This window comes from Nerophis ophidion, linkage group LG18 (genome assembly GCF_033978795.1).
Source record: "Nerophis ophidion isolate RoL-2023_Sa linkage group LG18, RoL_Noph_v1.0, whole genome shotgun sequence".
Lineage (NCBI taxonomy): Eukaryota > Metazoa > Chordata > Actinopteri > Syngnathiformes > Syngnathidae > Nerophis > Nerophis ophidion.
The window spans coordinates 49,636,752-49,656,426 of record NC_084628.1 but is presented as its reverse complement, the minus strand read 5'-3'; the positions used below and the strand labels follow the sequence as shown (position 1 = coordinate 49,656,426).

The window sequence follows — 19,675 nt, the reverse complement described above, 5'->3', positions numbered from 1 at the left end:
TGAACTGCAGCAATTTAGTGGTGAAAAATGTGCACAGAAGCTTGTGGATGACTACCAAAAGTGCCTTATTGCAGTGAAACTTGCCAAGTGGCATGGAAGCAAATATTAACATTGCTGTATGTATACTTTTGACCCTCACATTTTCAGGAGAGCCATAATAAATTCATAAAAGAAGCAAACTTCATGAATGTTTTTTGTGAGCAACAAGTATGTGCTCCAATCACTACATCACAAAAACATAAGAATGATTGTAAAGTCAAAACAGCCATGACATCATGTTCTTTACAAGTGTACCTACACTTTTGACCACCACTGTATATATTCATATATTACAGTTTGGACCACTGATGAAATATTTGATGGTATTGTAGATAGATTGTAGCTTGGAATATGTGGCTTGTACTCGCACATAATTGACTTGTGGTGAGTAGGAGAAGTTCCCAACACTCATTTGATCTCAATTTCAGTAACTCTTGTGTTCATATAATAAACATGCATGTCTCCAATATCTTTTTATACGGATCCAAAATGCTACAAGAAAAAACCCAGGTAACACCAGTGTAACGCATACAGGTTTAAAAATATATTTAAAAAATAAATTGTTAGTGGGATTACAGAGGTTAGTGCGTGTGCCTCACAATACGAAGGCCCTGGGTTCAATCCCGGGCTAGGGCTCTTTCTGTGTGGAGTTTGCATGTTCTCCCTGTGAATGCGTGGGTTCTACTCCGGCTTCCTCCCACCTCCAAAGACATGCACCTGGGGATAGGCCCCTCCCACCTCCAAAGACATGCACCTGGGGATAGGCCCCTCCCACCTCCAAAGACATGCACCTGGGGATAGGCCCCTCCCACCTCCAAAGACATGCACCTGGGGATAGGCCCCTCCCACCTCCAAAGGTGCGAGGGGCTACTGCTACTGCAGTACAATTTTAGTCTACTTTATACCTGCATTACCCTTTCCATCCTTACACTTTCCATCCTTTGTAACTGAGCTACTGTGTGGAACAATTTATTTGTGGATCAATAAAGTTTGTCTAAGACTAAGTCTAATAAGGGGTAGAAAATGGATGGATGGAAATTGTTAGGGGTTATACCAAACTATAGCTACCACCAAAAGAATAAACATTATATTTCAAGACCCAAAACAAGATGACAATTTAGGGAGGCGTCGCTCGGTTAGAAGAGTGGCTGTGCCAACAACTCCAGGGTTGCAGGTTAAATTCCTGCTTCCATCCAAGTCACTGCCGTTTACCCACCCGCACTAGTTGAAATGTTGAGCGTGGATTTCACTACGTAAAGTGCTTGGAGTCATTAGAGAAAAAGTGCTATGTATAATTCACTTCACTATCAAGCCAAACCATTTTGTAAGGCAGGTGACAAACTCATTTAACATTATTTGACACTTTAACCATTCTGTAAAAAGTAGACGTGTATGACTTAGCAGTGTTGAGTTCAGTTGAGTGTCAGTGGAACACGCATGAGAACATGAACAATGTCATGCATCACACAATTCTGTAAAAAGTAGACGTCTATGACTTAGCAGTGTTGACTTCAGTTGAGTGTCAGTGGAACATGCATGAGAACATGAACAATGTCATGCATCACACAATTCTGTAAAAAGTAGACGTCTATGACTTAGCAGTGTTGAGTTCAGTTGAGTGTCAGTGGAACATGCATGAGAACATGAACAATGTCATGCATCACACAATTCTGTAAAAAGTAGACGTGTATGACTTAGCAGTGTTGACTTCAGTTGAGTGTCAGTGGAACATGCATGAGAACATGAACAATGTCATGCATCACACAATTCTGTAAAAAGTAGACGTGTATGACTTAGCAGTGTTGACTTCAGTTGAGTGTCAGTGGAACATGCATGAGAACATGAACAATGTCATGCATCACACAATTCTGTAAAAAGTAGACGTCTATGACTTAGCAGTGTTGAGTTCAGTTGAGTGTCAGTGGAACATGCATGAGAACATGAACAATGTCATGCATCACACAATTCCACTCATTTCATTACAGCACATCCGAAAAGGAGTAGAAAGGAGCAGAGCTTATTTATTCCTACCCCTTTTCATACCGTAGCAATTTTATCCCATGTCCTTCTTCTCTGTAACAGAACAATGAATAAATAAATAATAAATAAATAATACACCATAGTAAGTAAACACATATTAAATACATAAATAATCTTTATCTCAATAATTTAAAAAAAAGGTTTGAAGATGTTGATCATGCTTGTTGTGTGTACTTAGTGAACACTTGTAGTTTGAACAGTATCTGAAAGTGAATCATATTGCTGCTTTCTTTCATTTCTTTACTTAATCCATTCCTTCATTTCATTCCACATATTGATATACTAAAGCTTTTAAGTGTCAGGCTTGCCACTGACAGTTTGTTTGTGTTTAGTATTTCCTGTCTTTAGTTCCTGTCAGTGCTCTTATTTTGTCTGTTTCCTGTTTTTTTTCCCTGTGCACTGTTTCTCCTCAGGTGCATCTGATTGGCCGCTGGCCACACCTGGTGTCAATCAGCCCGCTCCTATTTGTACCTGCTTTTGTCCTCCAGGCAGGGCTGGATTATTGTCTTGTGGATGTCGCTCTTGTCATTGCTACCTGTCGTGTTGTATCATATGGTGTCAATGCAGCCTTGCGGTAAACTATATTTCATAGTGGTTTGTAGCTTATTGTCTTTTGTTCCCTGCTTCCAAGTTTGTTTTCATATTATAAGTACGACTTCTGTTTCTTGCTCAATACCTGCTAGCTTCCACGCTCGGCCATTTTGTTTGTTATCCGCCCACGTGCGTGTTTTTTGTTTGTACTCTTTGTTTGTTTTTTGTCTTAGTGTTTTAAATTAAATCATGTTTTTTCACTCCATGCCTGCCTCCTTCTCTGCATCTTGGGGTTCGTCACAAACCTACTCGGACAGAATAATCCAGCCAAATTCGAGCCCCGCAGAGATGTCTATGGCAGAGAGGCTTCAATTAGCGTTGAAACTAATGGCTAATTTAAAGGAAAGTTTGGCCTCTTTTCAAGCTGTCTCCCACCCACCCCTGTTGTCTGTGGGCCTATCTGGGGACGTCTTGGATCCGTTCCTTGAGGGGCGGCTATCAGTAGCTGTGTAGATAAGGAGGGAGGTGTTGGGGGCACGTCTGACCGGTAGGAGGCCACGGGGAAGACCCAGGACACGGGAATACTGTGTCTCCCGGCTGGCCTGGGAACACCTCGGGATCCCACGGGAAGAGCTGGACCAAGTGGCTGGGGAGAGGAAAGTATGTGTTTCCCTGCTTAGGCTGCTGCCCCCGCGACCCCACCTCGGATAAGTGGAAGACGATGGATGGAAATGATAGGTTGCTGATATATGTTAAAGGTTCTGAAATCTCTTCAATAACCCTTTTTATTGTTTCGATATTTGTGTTTTTTTGTTTCATCAAATTCCCAGCAAGTTAATTTAAAGCGACTTTAAAAAGTGAACGGGAATATAATCTACAACGGTTTGTTTATAAAGTTTTACTTCCTTCCTTCCATCATTGCACACATTTAGCACTCATTTAAAACACATTTATCACACATTTAGAACACTGATCACACATTTATCACTTATTTATCATACATTTATCACTTATTTATCATACATTTATCACACATTTAGCACTTATTTATCACACATTCATCACACATTTAGAACAAATTTAGCACTTATTTATCACACATTTAGCACTTATTTATCACACATTTAGCACTTAATAATCACACATTTAGCACTTATTTTTCACACATTTTTCACACATTTATCACTCATTGAGCACACATTTATCACACATTTAGCACTTATTTATCACACATTTAGCACTTAATAATCACACATTTAGCACTTATTTTTCACACATTTATCACACATTTATCACTCATTGAGCACACATTTATCACACATTTAGCACTTATTTATCACACATTTAGCACTTATTTATCACACATTGAGCACACATTCATCACACATTTAGCACTTATTCATCACACATTTAGCACTTATTTATCACACATTGAGCACACATTTATCACACACTCATCACTCATTGAGCGCACATTTAGCACTTATTTATCACACATTTATCACTCATTGAGCACACATTTATCACTCATTGAGCACACATTTAGCACTTATTTATCACACATTTATCACTCATTGAGCACACATTTATCACTCATTGAGCACACATTTATCACTCATTGAGCACACATTTATCACACATTGAGCACACATTTATCACACATTGAGCACACATTTATCACTCATTGAGCACACATTTATCACTCATTGAGCACACATTTATCACTCATTGAGCACACATTTAGCACTTATTTATCACACATTGAGCACACATTTATCACTCATTGAGCACACATTTAGCACTTATTTATCAAACATTTATCACTCATTGAGCACACATTTAGCACACAATTAGCACTTATTTATCACACATTGAGCACACATTTATCACTCATTGAGCACACATTTAGCACTTATTTATCACACATTTATCACTCATTGAGCACACATTTAGCACACATTTAGCACTTATTTATCACACATTGAGCACACATTTATCACTCTGAGCACACATTTAGCACTTATTTATCAAACATTTATCACTCATTGAGCACACATTTAGCACACATTTAGCACTTATTTATCACACATTGAGCACACATTTATCACTCATTGAGCACACATTTATCACTCATTGAGCACACATTGAGCACACATTTATCACTCATTGATCACTCATTGAGCACACATTTAGCACTTATTTATCACACATTGAGCACACATTTATCACACATTGAGCACACATTTATCACTCATTGAGCACACATTTATCACTCATTGATCACTCATTGAGCACACATTTAGCACTTATTTATCACACATTGAGCACACATTTATTAGACATTTAGCACTTATTTATCACTCATTGAGCACACATTTATCAGACATTTATCACACATTGAGCACACATTTATCAGACATTTAGCACTTATTTATCACACATTTATCAGACATTTAGCACTTATTTATCACACATTGAGCACACATTTATCAGACATTTATCACTCATTGAGCGCAGCCAGGCGGGGCGGAGTGTTGACTTGGTGCGGGCTAAAGTGTCAGCTGTCCCCGCTGTCCCCGCTCCTTACCTCCGTGTATGCTGCGACGGGACTGCTAACACTGCAACCATGGCAGGATAGGTGTGTTTTATGGCAGGATAGGTGTGTTTTATTAGCAAGTGACCACAGCGGTGGAAGAAAAAGGAGCAGCTACTCGGAAAGTTACGTTCTAAAGTGTAAGCTAGCATTAGCATTAGCATGCTACTAGCACAGATTTGCTTCTGATTTTCTTTGCTGACGCGCCGGCGAGTGTCGCTTAAGTTTTGGTGGTTAAAACTTTTGGGGTTGTTGTTGTTGTATTTGTTGACGTCAGTAACTTCTAAACAGGTTTGTGCTCAGCGTTAAGAGATTCTGTTGTTAGCTATTTGCTAGTGTCCAGATTGTATTTATAACACCAACGCCAGCTATGAAAAGCAATAATGTTTACCTTTAGCTGATCAATTCAAGTTGTATTGTTCCATCAGATTAATTCGTAATTTTGAGTGTGGCTTTTATTGAATATGCTGTTTGTTAAACTAAAGTATGTTCCATCTCTTCCTGCTGCAGTCAACTACAGTTTGGACGTGAGCAAGTTGGGACATTATAATGTCTGTCATGCTCGTCTGCCTTCTGACAATCCTCCTGCTTTGCATCGTGTTGTCATGCATCGTATTCAGGTAAGGTGATAACATATCATCAACTCCTGTGCTGTGCTCCACATATGGACAGGTTTGTGCTTTCCTCCTATAGATGGTTGGTCAACACTTTGGCTGTCAGACTCTTCCAGACTGCATTAAATGCAGAATTAAAGATCAAATCAGTTGGACTGTTTTCTGTCCAAGGAATTAGTATCCATTTTCACCCGCAGCATACTGTGGTAAGCACTTGTTTCTGTTGCAAGCTCAACCACTCCCTTGCCCCTCAGTGACAAACAGTACACATTCTAAATACAGGCTGGTACATGCACATTTTCAATATCTTAGGATTTTTTTGACCACACATAAAGATAGAATGGTGTTTAAAAATTGTGTTTTCATCATATTTGTTTGTTGGCAAAACTAAAACCATTTTGAACAAGTACTACATGCTTTTATTTCAAGTCACCTGGACTACTGCAGTGCACTTTATGCTGGCATTAGCCAAAAGCTCTCTCCCGGTTGCAGTTAGTCCAGAACATGGCAGCAGGATTTCTAACAAGGGGAAAGCAAACGCCAGCATATAACCCCAATTCTTGAGACTTTGCACTAGCTCCCTCTTCAGTTTAGGATAGATTTAAAAATGTTGCTGTTTGGTTTTAAAGCTTTGTATGGACTTGCACATCATTATATCTCAGACTTCATCCATATTTACACTCCTGCGCGCTCTTTGAGGTCCGAGAGCCAGCTCCAGCTCGTGGTGCCCAAGTCCAGACTTAAAACCATGGGAGACAGGGCTAAGCCCTGGAACACTCTGGCCCTCCATGTTCCAAACGTACTTGTCTACCTTCCCGAATTTACCGGGAGACTCCCGAATATCAGTGCCCCTCCCTATAATCTCCCAGGGCAACCATTCTCGCAAACTTCTCCTGATTTTCCACACGAACAACACTTTTGGGGGCGTGCCTTAAAGGCACTGCCTTTAGCGTTTTCTACAATCGGTCGTCACGTCCGCTTTTCTTCCATACAAACAGAGTGTTGTGTAGTCACATAATTCATTTGGCTTTTACACACACACACAAGTGAATGCAAGCATACTTGGTCAACAGCCATACAGGTCACACTTAGGGTGGGTGGATAAATAACTTTAACACTGTTACAAATATGTGCCACACTGTGAAGCCACTCCAAACAAGAATGACAAACACATTTCCAGAGAACATCCGCACTGTAACACAACATAAACACAATGGAACAAATACCCAGAATCCATTTCAGCACTAACTCTTCCTGTACGCTACAATATACCCCCCCCTCATCTCCCGAATTCAGAGGTCCCAAGTTTGGCAAGTAAGTTCCAACTGCTCCCACAGTGGACTGTTTTAAGTCTCGTCTTAGGACCCTCTTTTTTATTCTCTGGCTGTTAACACTACGTGAGTTGTGTGGTCCTCTGAGTTTTTACATTTTTATTTCTATTTTTTGTTTGAATTGGTTTTACCCTTTTAAAATCGTATTTAATATTTTTTTTTTTATATTGGTTTTATATTTATTTAGTTAGTTTTTATTCAGTCATTGGTGGAGCTAAGGATGGTATTTGAATATTGTTTTTAATATTTTTTGCAGCACTTTGGAAACATTTTTGTTGTTTAAATGTGCTGTATAAATGAAGTGGACTGGATAGAAAATCAGGCATTGAGCAGTTTGGACATATGTGTGTTGTGTTACGCTAATACACAGCACAGCACACACATTATGATTCTGTCCATCACCGATCCAGATTATAGAGCTTCTAGCCTGAAATCTCACGTGAACCCTCATTTAATATTGGCAGCCAAAATCCTGAATACATTTTTAGTAACTGTGCAGCCTGAAAATTAATCGATTAATCATTGCAACAGCTGAGTGCTATAATGGTGATTTTTTTTCCCTTACTACAGGAAATTGACAGAATATGGATTTCAAGTAAACTTCTCAACCAGGACTTGCCGTAAGTACACATTTTTGACAGTTTCGCAAAATGAAAGACCGGATTTTCGAGTGTATTGGGCCCTTTTAGGAGATACCTGGCACTGTGTGTTGGTGAGACAAGAGTTCGGTTTGATTTGCAAGCGCCCCTTGGACCACTGATGAAGAGAAGCCATGGCAAGAAAACGAGGAAGATTTCAGTCAGTGCCACGACACTTCGCTTTTTATCACAAGTATGACGCTCATGTTTATTTCTATTAAGCATGGACCCTAGCAGGTCAAACACAGCAATCAGTTAATTTCAAAACAGTTCGTCAGTAGAAAATAATGAGAGTAGTACAAAAAAATTCCTGATTCAGTTCAATACTTCAGAGTGACATTTCAGTATTTTTTTCGATACATATGTTTTTTTATTGCCTTAATTACCAAAGCTAAAGAAAAGCAATATCTAATGATTTTGAATGACTTCATGTGAGACTTTAAATGACGGTTTTTCCCTCAAGGGGTTCAGAGAATTCCATTTTCAACAACCTTAGGTGCATTCCTCTTTAGAAGGGCCACAGACTAATATTTTACTTCTTATTTTTTTGCCTTTGCAGCTGCTGTCGTTCCACATTAGTTCCATCAATGTGATGGTTCTAAACCTGGCCCTGTCTGAGTCTCTGTGGCACATGACCATCACCTGCATCACGTTGTTACTCGACCACCACAGTAAAAGGTGTGTACCAATGTTCACTACACCGTATAAGCGGTATTTAAGCCACATTCCCACCCAAATACAGCTTGCAACAGGAAACTGATCTGGTTTGGTTTTCCACTGCATTAAGTAGGGCGGCGAATCTTTGGGTGTCCCACGATTCGTTTCAATATTGATTCTTGGGGTCACGATTCGATTCAAAATCGATTTTTTTGTCAATTCAACACGATTCTCCATTCAAAAACGACTTTTTCCCGATTTAAAAGGATTCTCTTTTCATTCAATACATAGATTTCAGCAGGATCTACCCCAGTCTGCTGATATGCAAGCAGAGTAGGACATTTTTGTAAAAAGCTTTTATAATTGTAAAGGACAATGTTTTATCAACTGATTGCAATAATGTAAATTTGTTTTAAATATTAAACGAACCAAAAATATGACTTATTTTATCTTTGTGCAAACATTGGACACAGTGTGTTGTCCAGCTTATGAGATGCCATGCAAGTGTAAGCCACTCTGACACTATTGTTCTTTTTATTTTTATAAATGTCTAATGATAATGTCAATGAGGGATTTTTAATCACTGCTATGCTGAAATGATAACTAATATTGATACTGTTGTTGATAATATTAATTTTTGTTTGACTACTTTTGTTTTGTTCTGTGTGGTGTTTGTGTCTCTTCTCAATTGTTCTGTTTATTGCAGTTCTGAGTATTGCTGGGTCAGGTTTGGTTTTGGAATTTGCATTGTTATGGCATTGCTGTGTAGTGCTTTGTTGGATTGCTAAAAAAAAAATAAATAGATTTTTTTGAAAATGAGAATCTATTCTGAATCGCACAACGTGAGAATCGCGATTCAAATTCGAATCGATTTTTTCCCACCCCCCTAGTATTAAGGCAGGATGGTGACAACAATGGAAACAACATCCAGCATTTGGTATTCGTGCTCTTTGGTCTGTAGCTGTTTAATGCTGGATTGCACATGATCTCACTTCTTGTAGCTGTTTCTTCAGACTCTTAAGTGCTTGGGAGGCAGACAAGTGTATTCTGGCCTCATACATGTGCTCTTATCACCTGTGGAGACCGTTCCTACATGGGTCTTTCATAATGTTATGTCAGTGTTCTTAAGTCGGTCCATCCGAAACTTAGGGGAACTGAATGCTAAAACATCCAAAAAATGTAGAGAGAGGTCGCTGCCGTGTTAAACTTTACCCGCCCTTGTCGAGTGGACTCGAGTTGACAATGGTATCGAGTTTACAATGACCATGACCATTTTGTCAATGTTTGTATCTACTTGAAAATGAACCGTACATCATAATTTCTTATTATCCATATACTTTAATATGAGCAGTTTTCTTATGGAAACTTCAACATGGAATTGATTTCTGTGTTGTTATAGCTTGTGTAGCCTCACTTAATAGTAATAGGGTAGAATATTGTTACAAAGGACTTAAAGTGAGTACAATTTGTTCAGGAGAGAACGCAAAGAAGCTAACACAAACAATAACATAGGAAATGAATACATTAAAAAGATCTTTTGACAAAAACAGACTATCCTTGAATCTCAGTAAAACTTCAGTAAAATAATGCATATGGTAAAAGCAGAAGACAGTCAAACAAATAGTTGGAGTAGACCAGTGTTTTTCAACCACTTTGCAGCGGCACACTAGAGATGTCATTTGACCTATTTGGGTTAAAAATGTTTTTTGCAAACCAGTAATTATAGTCTGCAAATGATGTGTTGTTGTTCAGTGTTTGTGCTGTCTAGAGCTCGGCAGAGTAACCATGTAATACTCTTCCATATCAGTAGGTGGCAGCAGGTAGCTAATTGCTTTGTAGATGTCGGGAACAGCGGGTGGCAGTATGAAGGTAAAAAGGTGTCTAATTCTTAAACCAAAAATAAACAAAATGTGAGTTCCCTTAAGAAAAGGCATTGAAGGTTAGGGAAGACTATGCAGAACCAAACTAAAACTGAACTGGCTACAAAGTAAACAAAAACACAATGCTGGACAACTGCAAAGACTTACGGTGGAGCAAAGACGGCGTCCACAAAGTACATTTGAACATGACATGACAATCAAAAATGTCCACACAAAGAAGGATAAAAACAACTTAGACAGTCTTGATTGCTAAAACAAAGTAGATGCGGGAAATATCGCTCAAAGGAAGACATGAAACTGCTACTGGAAAATACCAAAAAATGAGAAAAAGCCACCAAAATAGGAGTGCAAGACAAGAAGTAAAACACTACACACAGGAAAACTGCTAAAAAGTCCAAATAAGTCAGGGTGTGATTTGACAGGTGGTGACAGTACATCTACTTTGAGACAAGACCTATATTGATACAGTACACCTACTTTGAGACAAGACCTATATTGATACAGTACACCTACTTTGAGACAAGACCTATATTGATACAGTACATCTACTTTGAGACAAGACCTATATTGATACAGTACATCTACTTTGAGACAAGACCTATATTGATACAGTACATCTACTTTGAGACAAGACCTATATTGATACAGTACACCTACTTTGAGACAAGACCTATATTGATACAGTACATCTACTTTGAGACAAGACCTATATTGATACAGTACATCTACTTTGAGACAAGACCTATATTGATACAGTACATCTACTTTGAGACAAGACCTATATTGATACAGTACATCTACTTTGAGACAAGACCTATATTGATACAGTACACCTACTTTGAGACAAGACCTATATTGATACAGTACACCTACTTTGAGACAAGACCTATATTGATACAGTACATCTACTTTGAGACAAGACCTATATTGATACAGTACATCTACTTTGAGACAAGACCTATATTGATACAGTACATCTACTTTGAGACAAGACCTATATTGATACAGTACATCTACTTTGAGACAAGACCTATATTGATACAGTACATCTACTTTGAGACAAGACCTATATTGATACAGTACATCTACTTTGAGACAAGACCTACAGTATATTGATACAGTACATCTACTTTGAGATAAGACCTATATTGATACAGTACATCTACTTTGAGATAAGACCTATATTGATACAGTTCATCTACTTTGAGACAAGACCTATATTGATACAGTACATCTACTTTGAGATAAGACCTATATTGATACAGTTCATCTACTTTGAGACAAGACCTATATTGATACAGTACATCTACTTTGAGACAAGACCTATATTGATACAGTACACCTACTTTGAGATAAGACCTATAATGATACAGTACATCTACTTTGAGACAAGACCTATATTGATACAGTACATCTACTTTGAGACAAGACCTATATTGATACAGTACATCTACTTTGAGACAAGACCTATATTGATACAGTACATCTACTTTGAGACAAGACCTATATTGATACAGTACATCTACTTTGAGATAAGACCTATATTGATACAGTTCATCTACTTTCAGACAAGACCTATATTGATACAGTACACCTACTTTGAGATAAGACCTATATTGATACAGTACATCTACTTTGAGACAAGACCTATATTGATACAGTACATCTACTTTGAGACAAGACCTATATTGATACAGTACATCTACTTTGAGATAAGACCTATATTGATACAGTTCATCTACTTTGAGACAAGACCTATATTGATACAGTACACCTACTTTGAGACAAGACCTATATTGATACAGTACATCTACTTTGAGACAAGACCTATATTGATACAGTACACCTACTTTGAGACAAGACCTATATTGATACAGTACACCTACTTTGAGACAAGACCTATATTGATACAGTACACCTACTTTGAGACAAGACCTATATTGATACAGTACATCTACTTTGAGACAAGACCTATATTGATACAGTACATCTACTTTGAGACAAGACCTATATTGATACAGTACATCTACTTTGAGACAAGACCTATATTGATACAGTACACCTACTTTGAGACAAGACGTATATTGATACAGTACATCTACTTTGAAACAAGACCTTAATTGATACAGTACATCTACTTTGAGACAAGACCTATATTGATACAGTACATCTACTTTGAGACAAGACCTATATTGATACAGTACATCTACTTTGAGACAAGACCTATATTGATACAGTACACCTACTTTGAGACAAGACCTATATTGATACAGTACACCTACTTTGAGACAAGACCTATATTGATACAGTACATCTACTTTGAGACAAGACCTATATTGATACAGTACATCTACTTTGAGATAAGACCTATATTGATACAGTTCATCTACTTTGAGACAAGACCTATATTGATACAGTACACCTACTTTGAGACAAGACCTATATTGATACAGTACATCTACTTTGAGACAAGACCTATATTGATACAGTACACCTACTTTGAGACAAGACCTATATTGATACAGTACACCTACTTTGAGACAAGACCTATATTGATACAGTACACCTACTTTGAGACAAGACCTATATTGATACAGTACATCTACTTTGAGACAAGACCTATATTGATACAGTACACCTACTTTGAGACAAGACCTATATTGATACAGTACATCTACTTTGAGACAAGACCTATATTGATACAGTACACCTACTTTGAGACAAGACGTATATTGATACAGTACATCTACTTTGAAACAAGACCTATATTGATACAGTACATCTACTTTGAGACAAGACCTATATTGATACAGTACATCTACTTTGAGACAAGACCTATATTGATACAGTACATCTACTTTGAGACAAGACCTATATTGATACAGTACACCTACTTTGAGACAAGACCTATATTGATACAGTACACCTACTTTGAGACAAGACCTATATTGATACAGTACATCTACTTTGAGACAAGACCTATATTGATACAGTACATCTACTTTGAGACAAGACCTATATTGATACAGTACATCTACTTTGAGACAAGACCTATATTGATACAGTACATCTACTTTGAGACAAGACCTATATTGATACAGTACATCTACTTTGAGACAAGACCTATATTGATACAGTACACCTACTTTGAGACAAGACCTATATTGATACAGTACATCTACTTTGAGACAAGACCTATATTGATACAGTACATCTACTTTGAGACAAGACCTACAGTATATTGATACAGTACATCTACTTTGAGATAAGACCTATATTGATACAGTACATCTACTTTGAGATAAGACCTATATTGATACAGTTCATCTACTTTGAGACAAGACCTATATTGATACAGTACATCTACTTTGAGACAAGACCTATATTGATACAGTACACCTACTTTGAGATAAGACCTATATTGATACAGTACATCTACTTTGAGACAAGACCTATATTGATACAGTACATCTACTTTGAGACAAGACCTATATTGATACAGTACATCTACTTTGAGACAAGACCTATATTGATACAGTACATCTACTTTGAGACAAGACCTATATTGATACAGTACATCTACTTTGAGATAAGACCTATATTGATACAGTTCATCTACTTTCAGACAAGACCTATATTGATACAGTACACCTACTTTGAGATAAGACCTATATTGATACAGTACATCTACTTTGAGACAAGACCTATATTGATACAGTACATCTACTTTGAGACAAGACCTATATTGATACAGTACATCTACTTTGAGATAAGACCTATATTGATACAGTTCATCTACTTTGAGACAAGACCTATATTGATACAGTACACCTACTTTGAGACAAGACCTATATTGATACAGTACATCTACTTTTAGACAAGACCTATATTGATACAGTACATCTACTTTGAGACAAGACCTATATTGATACAGTACATCTACTTTGAGACAAGACCTATATTGATACAGTACATCTACTTTGAGATAAGACCTATATTGATACAGTTCATCTACTTTGAGACAAGACCTATATTGATACAGTACACCTACTTTGAGACAAGACCTATATTGATACAGTACACCTACTTTGAGACAAGACCTATATTGATACAGTACACCTACTTTGAGACAACACCTATATTGATACAGTACATCTACTTTGAGACAAGACCTATATTGATACAGTACATCTACTTTGAGACAAGACCTATATTGATACAGTACATCTACTTTGAGACAAGACCTATATTGATACAGTACACCTACTTTGAGACAAGACCTATATTGATACAGTACATCTACTTTGAGACAAGACCTATATTGATACAGTACATCTACTTTGAGACAAGACCTATATTGATACAGTACATCTACTTTGAGACAAGACCTATATTGATACAGTACATCTACTTTGAGACAAGACCTATATTGATACAGAACACCTACTTTGAGACAAGACCTATATTGATACAGTACACCTACTTTGAGACAAGACCTATATTGATACAGTACATCTACTTTGAGACAAGACCTATATTGATACAGTACATCTACTTTGAGACAAGACCTATATTGATACAGTACATCTACTTTGAGACAAGACCTATATTGATACAGTACATCTACTTTGAGACAAGACCTATATTGATACAGTACACCTACTTTGAGACAAGACCTATATTGATACAGTACATCTACTTTGAGACAAGACCTATATTGATACAGTACATCTACTTTGAGACAAGACCTATATTGATACAGTACATCTACTTTGAGACAAGACCTATATTGATACAGTACATCTACTTTGAGACAAGACCTATATTGATACAGTACATCTACTTTGAGACAAGACCTACAGTATATTGATACAGTACATCTACTTTGAGATAAGACCTATATTGATACAGTACATCTACTTTGAGATAAGACCTATATTGATACAGTTCATCTACTTTGAGACAAGACCTATATTGATACAGTACATCTACTTTGAGACAAGACCTATATTGATACAGTACACCTACTTTGAGACAAGACCTATATTGATACAGTACATCTACTTTGAGACAAGACCTATATTGATACAGTACATCTACTTTGAGACAAGACCTATATTGATACAGTAAATCTACTTTGAGACAAGACCTATATTGATACAGTACATCTACTTTGAGACAAGACCTATATTGATACAGTACACCTACTTTGAGACAAGACCTATATTGATACAGTACACCTACTTTGAGACAAGACCTATATTGATACAGTACACCTACTTTGAGACAAGACCTATATTGATACAGTACACCTACTTTGAGACAAGACCTATATTGATACAGTACACCTACTTTGAGACAATACCTATATTGATACAATACATCTACTTTGAGACAAGACCTATATTGATACAGTACACCTACTTTGAGACAAGACCTATATTGATGCAGTACACCTACTTTGAGACAAGACCTATATTGATACAGTACACCTACTTTGAGACAAGACCTATATTGATACAGTACATCTACTTTGAGACAAGACCTATATTGATACAGTACATCTACTTTGAGACAAGACCTATATTGATACAGTACATCTACTTTGAGACAAGACCTATATTGATACAGTACATCTACTTTGAGACAAGACCTATATTGATACAGTACATCTACTTTGAGACAAGACCTATATTGATACAGTACATCTACTTTGAGACAAGACCTACAGTATATTGATACAGTACATCTACTTTGAGATAAGACCTATATTGATACAGTACATCTACTTTGAGATAAGACCTATATTGATACAGTTCATCTACTTTGAGACAAGACCTATATTGATACAGTACATCTACTTTGAGACAAGACCTATATTGATACAGTACACCTACTTTGAGATAAGACCTATATATATACAGTACATCTACTTTGAGACAAGACCTATATTGATACAGTACATCTACTTTGAGACAAGACCTATATTGATACAGTACATCTACTTTGAGACAAGACCTATATTGATACAGTACATCTACTTTGAGACAAGACCTATATTGATACAGTACATCTACTTTGAGATAAGACCTATATTGATACAGTTCATCTACTTTCAGACAAGACCTATATTGATACAGTACACCTACTTTGAGATAAGACCTATATTGATACAGTACATCTACTTTGAGACAAGACCTATATTGATACAGTACATCTACTTTGAGACAAGACCTATATTGATACAGTACATCTACTTTGAGATAAGACCTATATTGATACAGTTCATCTACTTTGAGACAAGACCTATATTGATACAGTACACCTACTTTGAGACAAGACCTATATTGATACAGTACATCTACTTTGAGACAAGACCTATATTGATACAGTACACCTACTTTGAGACAAGACCTATATTGATACAGTACACCTACTTTGAGACAAGACCTATATTGATACAGTACACCTACTTTGAGACAAGACCTATATTGATACAGTACATCTACTTTGAGACAAGACCTATATTGATACAGTACATCTACTTTGAGACAAGACCTATATTGATACAGTACATCTACTTTGAGACAAGACCTATATTGATACAGTACACCTACTTTGAGACAAGACATATATTGATACAGTACATCTACTTTGAAACAAGACCTATATTGATACAGTACATCTACTTTGAGACAAGACCTATATTGATACAGTACATCTACTTTGAGACAAGACCTATATTGATACAGTACATCTACTTTGAGACAAGACCTATATTGATACAGTACACCTACTTTGAGACAAGACCTATATTGATACAGTACACCTACTTTGAGACAAGACCTATATTGATACAGTACATCTACTTTGAGACAAGACCTATATTGATACAGTACATCTACTTTGAGACAAGACCTATATTGATACAGTACATCTACTTTGAGACAAGACCTATATTGATACAGTACATCTACTTTGAGACAAGACCTATATTGATACAGTACATCTACTTTGAGACAAGACCTATATTGATACAGTACACCTACTTTGAGACAAGACCTATATTGATACAGTACATCTACTTTGAGACAAGACCTATATTGATACAGTACATCTACTTTGAGACAAGACCTACAGTATATTGATACAGTACATCTACTTTGAGATAAGACCTATATTGATACAGTACATCTACTTTGAGATAAGACCTATATTGATACAGTTCATCTACTTTGAGACAAGACCTATATTGATACAGTACATCTACTTTGAGACAAGACCTATATTGATACAGTACACCTACTTTGAGATAAGACCTATATTGATACAGTACATCTACTTTGAGACAAGACCTATATTGATACAGTACATCTACTTTGAGACAAGACCTATATTGATACAGTACATCTACTTTGAGACAAGACCTATATTGATACAGTACATCTACTTTGAGACAAGACCTATATTGATACAGTACATCTACTTTGAGATAAGACCTATATTGATACAGTTCATCTACTTTCAGACAAGACCTATATTGATACAGTACACCTACTTTGAGATAAGACCTATATTGATACAGTACATCTACTTTGAGACAAGACCTATATTGATACAGTACATCTACTTTGAGACAAGACCTATATTGATACAGTACATCTACTTTGAGATAAGACCTATATTGATACAGTTCATCTACTTTGAGACAAGACCTATATTGATACAGTACACCTACTTTGAGACAAGACCTATATTGATACAGTACATCTACTTTGAGACAAGACCTATATTGATACAGTACATCTACTTTGAGACAAGACCTATATTGATACAGTACATCTACTTTGAGACAAGACCTATATTGATACAGTACATCTACTTTGAGATAAGACCTATATTGATACAGTTCATCTACTTTGAGACAAGACCTATATTGATACAGTACACCTACTTTGAGACAAGACCTATATTGATACAGTACACCTACTTTGAGACAAGACCTATATTGATACAGTACACCTACTTTGAGACAACACCTATATTGATACAGTACATCTACTTTGAGACAAGACCTATATTGATACAGTACATCTACTTTGAGACAAGACCTATATTGATACAGTACATCTACTTTGAGACAAGACCTATATTGATACAGTACACCTACTTTGAGACAAGACGTATATTGATACAGTACATCTACTTTGAGACAAGACCTATATTGATACAGTACATCTACTTTGAGACAAGACCTATATTGATACAGTACATCTACTTTGAGACAAGACCTATATTGATACAGTACATCTACTTTGAGACAAGACCTATATTGATACAGTACACCTACTTTGAGACAAGACCTATATTGATACAGTACATCTACTTTGAGACAAGACCTATATTGATACAGTACATCTACTTTGAGACAAGACCTATATTGATACAGTACATCTACTTTGAGACAAGACCTATATTGATACAGTACATCTACTTTGAGACAAGACCTATATTGATGCAGTACACCTACTTTGAGACAAGACGTATATTGATACAGTACATCTACTTTGAGACAAGACCTATATTGATACAGTACATCTACTTTGAGACAAGACCTATATTGATGCAGTACACCTACTTTGAGACAAGACCTATATTGATACAGTACATCTACTTTGAGACAAGACCTATATTGATACAGTACATCTACTTTGAGACAAGACCTATATTGATACAGTACATCTACTTTGAGACAAGACCTATATTGATACAGTACATCTACTTTGAGACAAGACCTATATTGATACAGTACATCTACTTTGAGACAAGACCTACAGTATATTGATACAGTACATCTACTTTGAGATAAGACCTATATTGATACAGTACATCTACTTTGAGATAAGACCTATATTGATACAGTTCATCTACTTTGAGACAAGACCTATATTGATACAGTACATCTACTTTGAGACAAGACCTATATTGATACAGTACACCTACTTTGAGATAAGACCTATATTGATACAGTACATCTACTTTGAGACAAGACCTATATTGATACAGTACATCTACTTTGAGACAAGACCTATATTGATACAGTACATCTACTTTGAGACAAGACCTATATTGATACAGTACATCTACTTTGAGACAAGACCTATATTGATACAGTACATCTACTTTGAGATAAGACCTATATTGATACAGTTCATCTACTTTCAGACAAGACCTATATTGATACAGTACACCTACTTTGAGATAAGACCTATATTGATACAGTACATCTACTTTGAGACAAGACCTATATTGATACAGTACATCTACTTTGAGACAAGACCTATATTGATAC

General features: G+C 36.5%; 1 protein-coding gene across 3 annotated transcripts in view; it reads left to right on the top strand.

Moving 5' to 3' along the window:
- The first annotated feature begins 5,105 nt into the window (after window positions 1–5,105).
- The window catches only part of LOC133537302 (bridge-like lipid transfer protein family member 2), a 43,765-nt gene continuing 29,195 nt past the window's right edge, over window positions 5,106–19,675 (top strand). Inside the window, exons 1-6 of one of the 3 annotated variants that reach the window (XM_061878311.1) lie at window positions 5,106–5,248; window positions 5,714–5,823; window positions 5,897–6,023; window positions 7,719–7,768; window positions 7,838–7,979; window positions 8,346–8,464. In XM_061878311.1, the coding sequence (XP_061734295.1) occupies window positions 5,753–5,823; window positions 5,897–6,023; window positions 7,719–7,768; window positions 7,838–7,979; window positions 8,346–8,464 (509 nt within the window). In that variant the 5' untranslated portion in view covers window positions 5,106–5,248; window positions 5,714–5,752. Of the gene's footprint in view, window positions 5,344–5,713; window positions 5,824–5,896; window positions 6,024–7,718; window positions 7,769–7,837; window positions 7,980–8,345; window positions 8,465–19,675 lie in introns of all 3 variants that reach the window. The other 2 variants (XM_061878312.1, XM_061878313.1) reach the window with 2 other exon arrangements.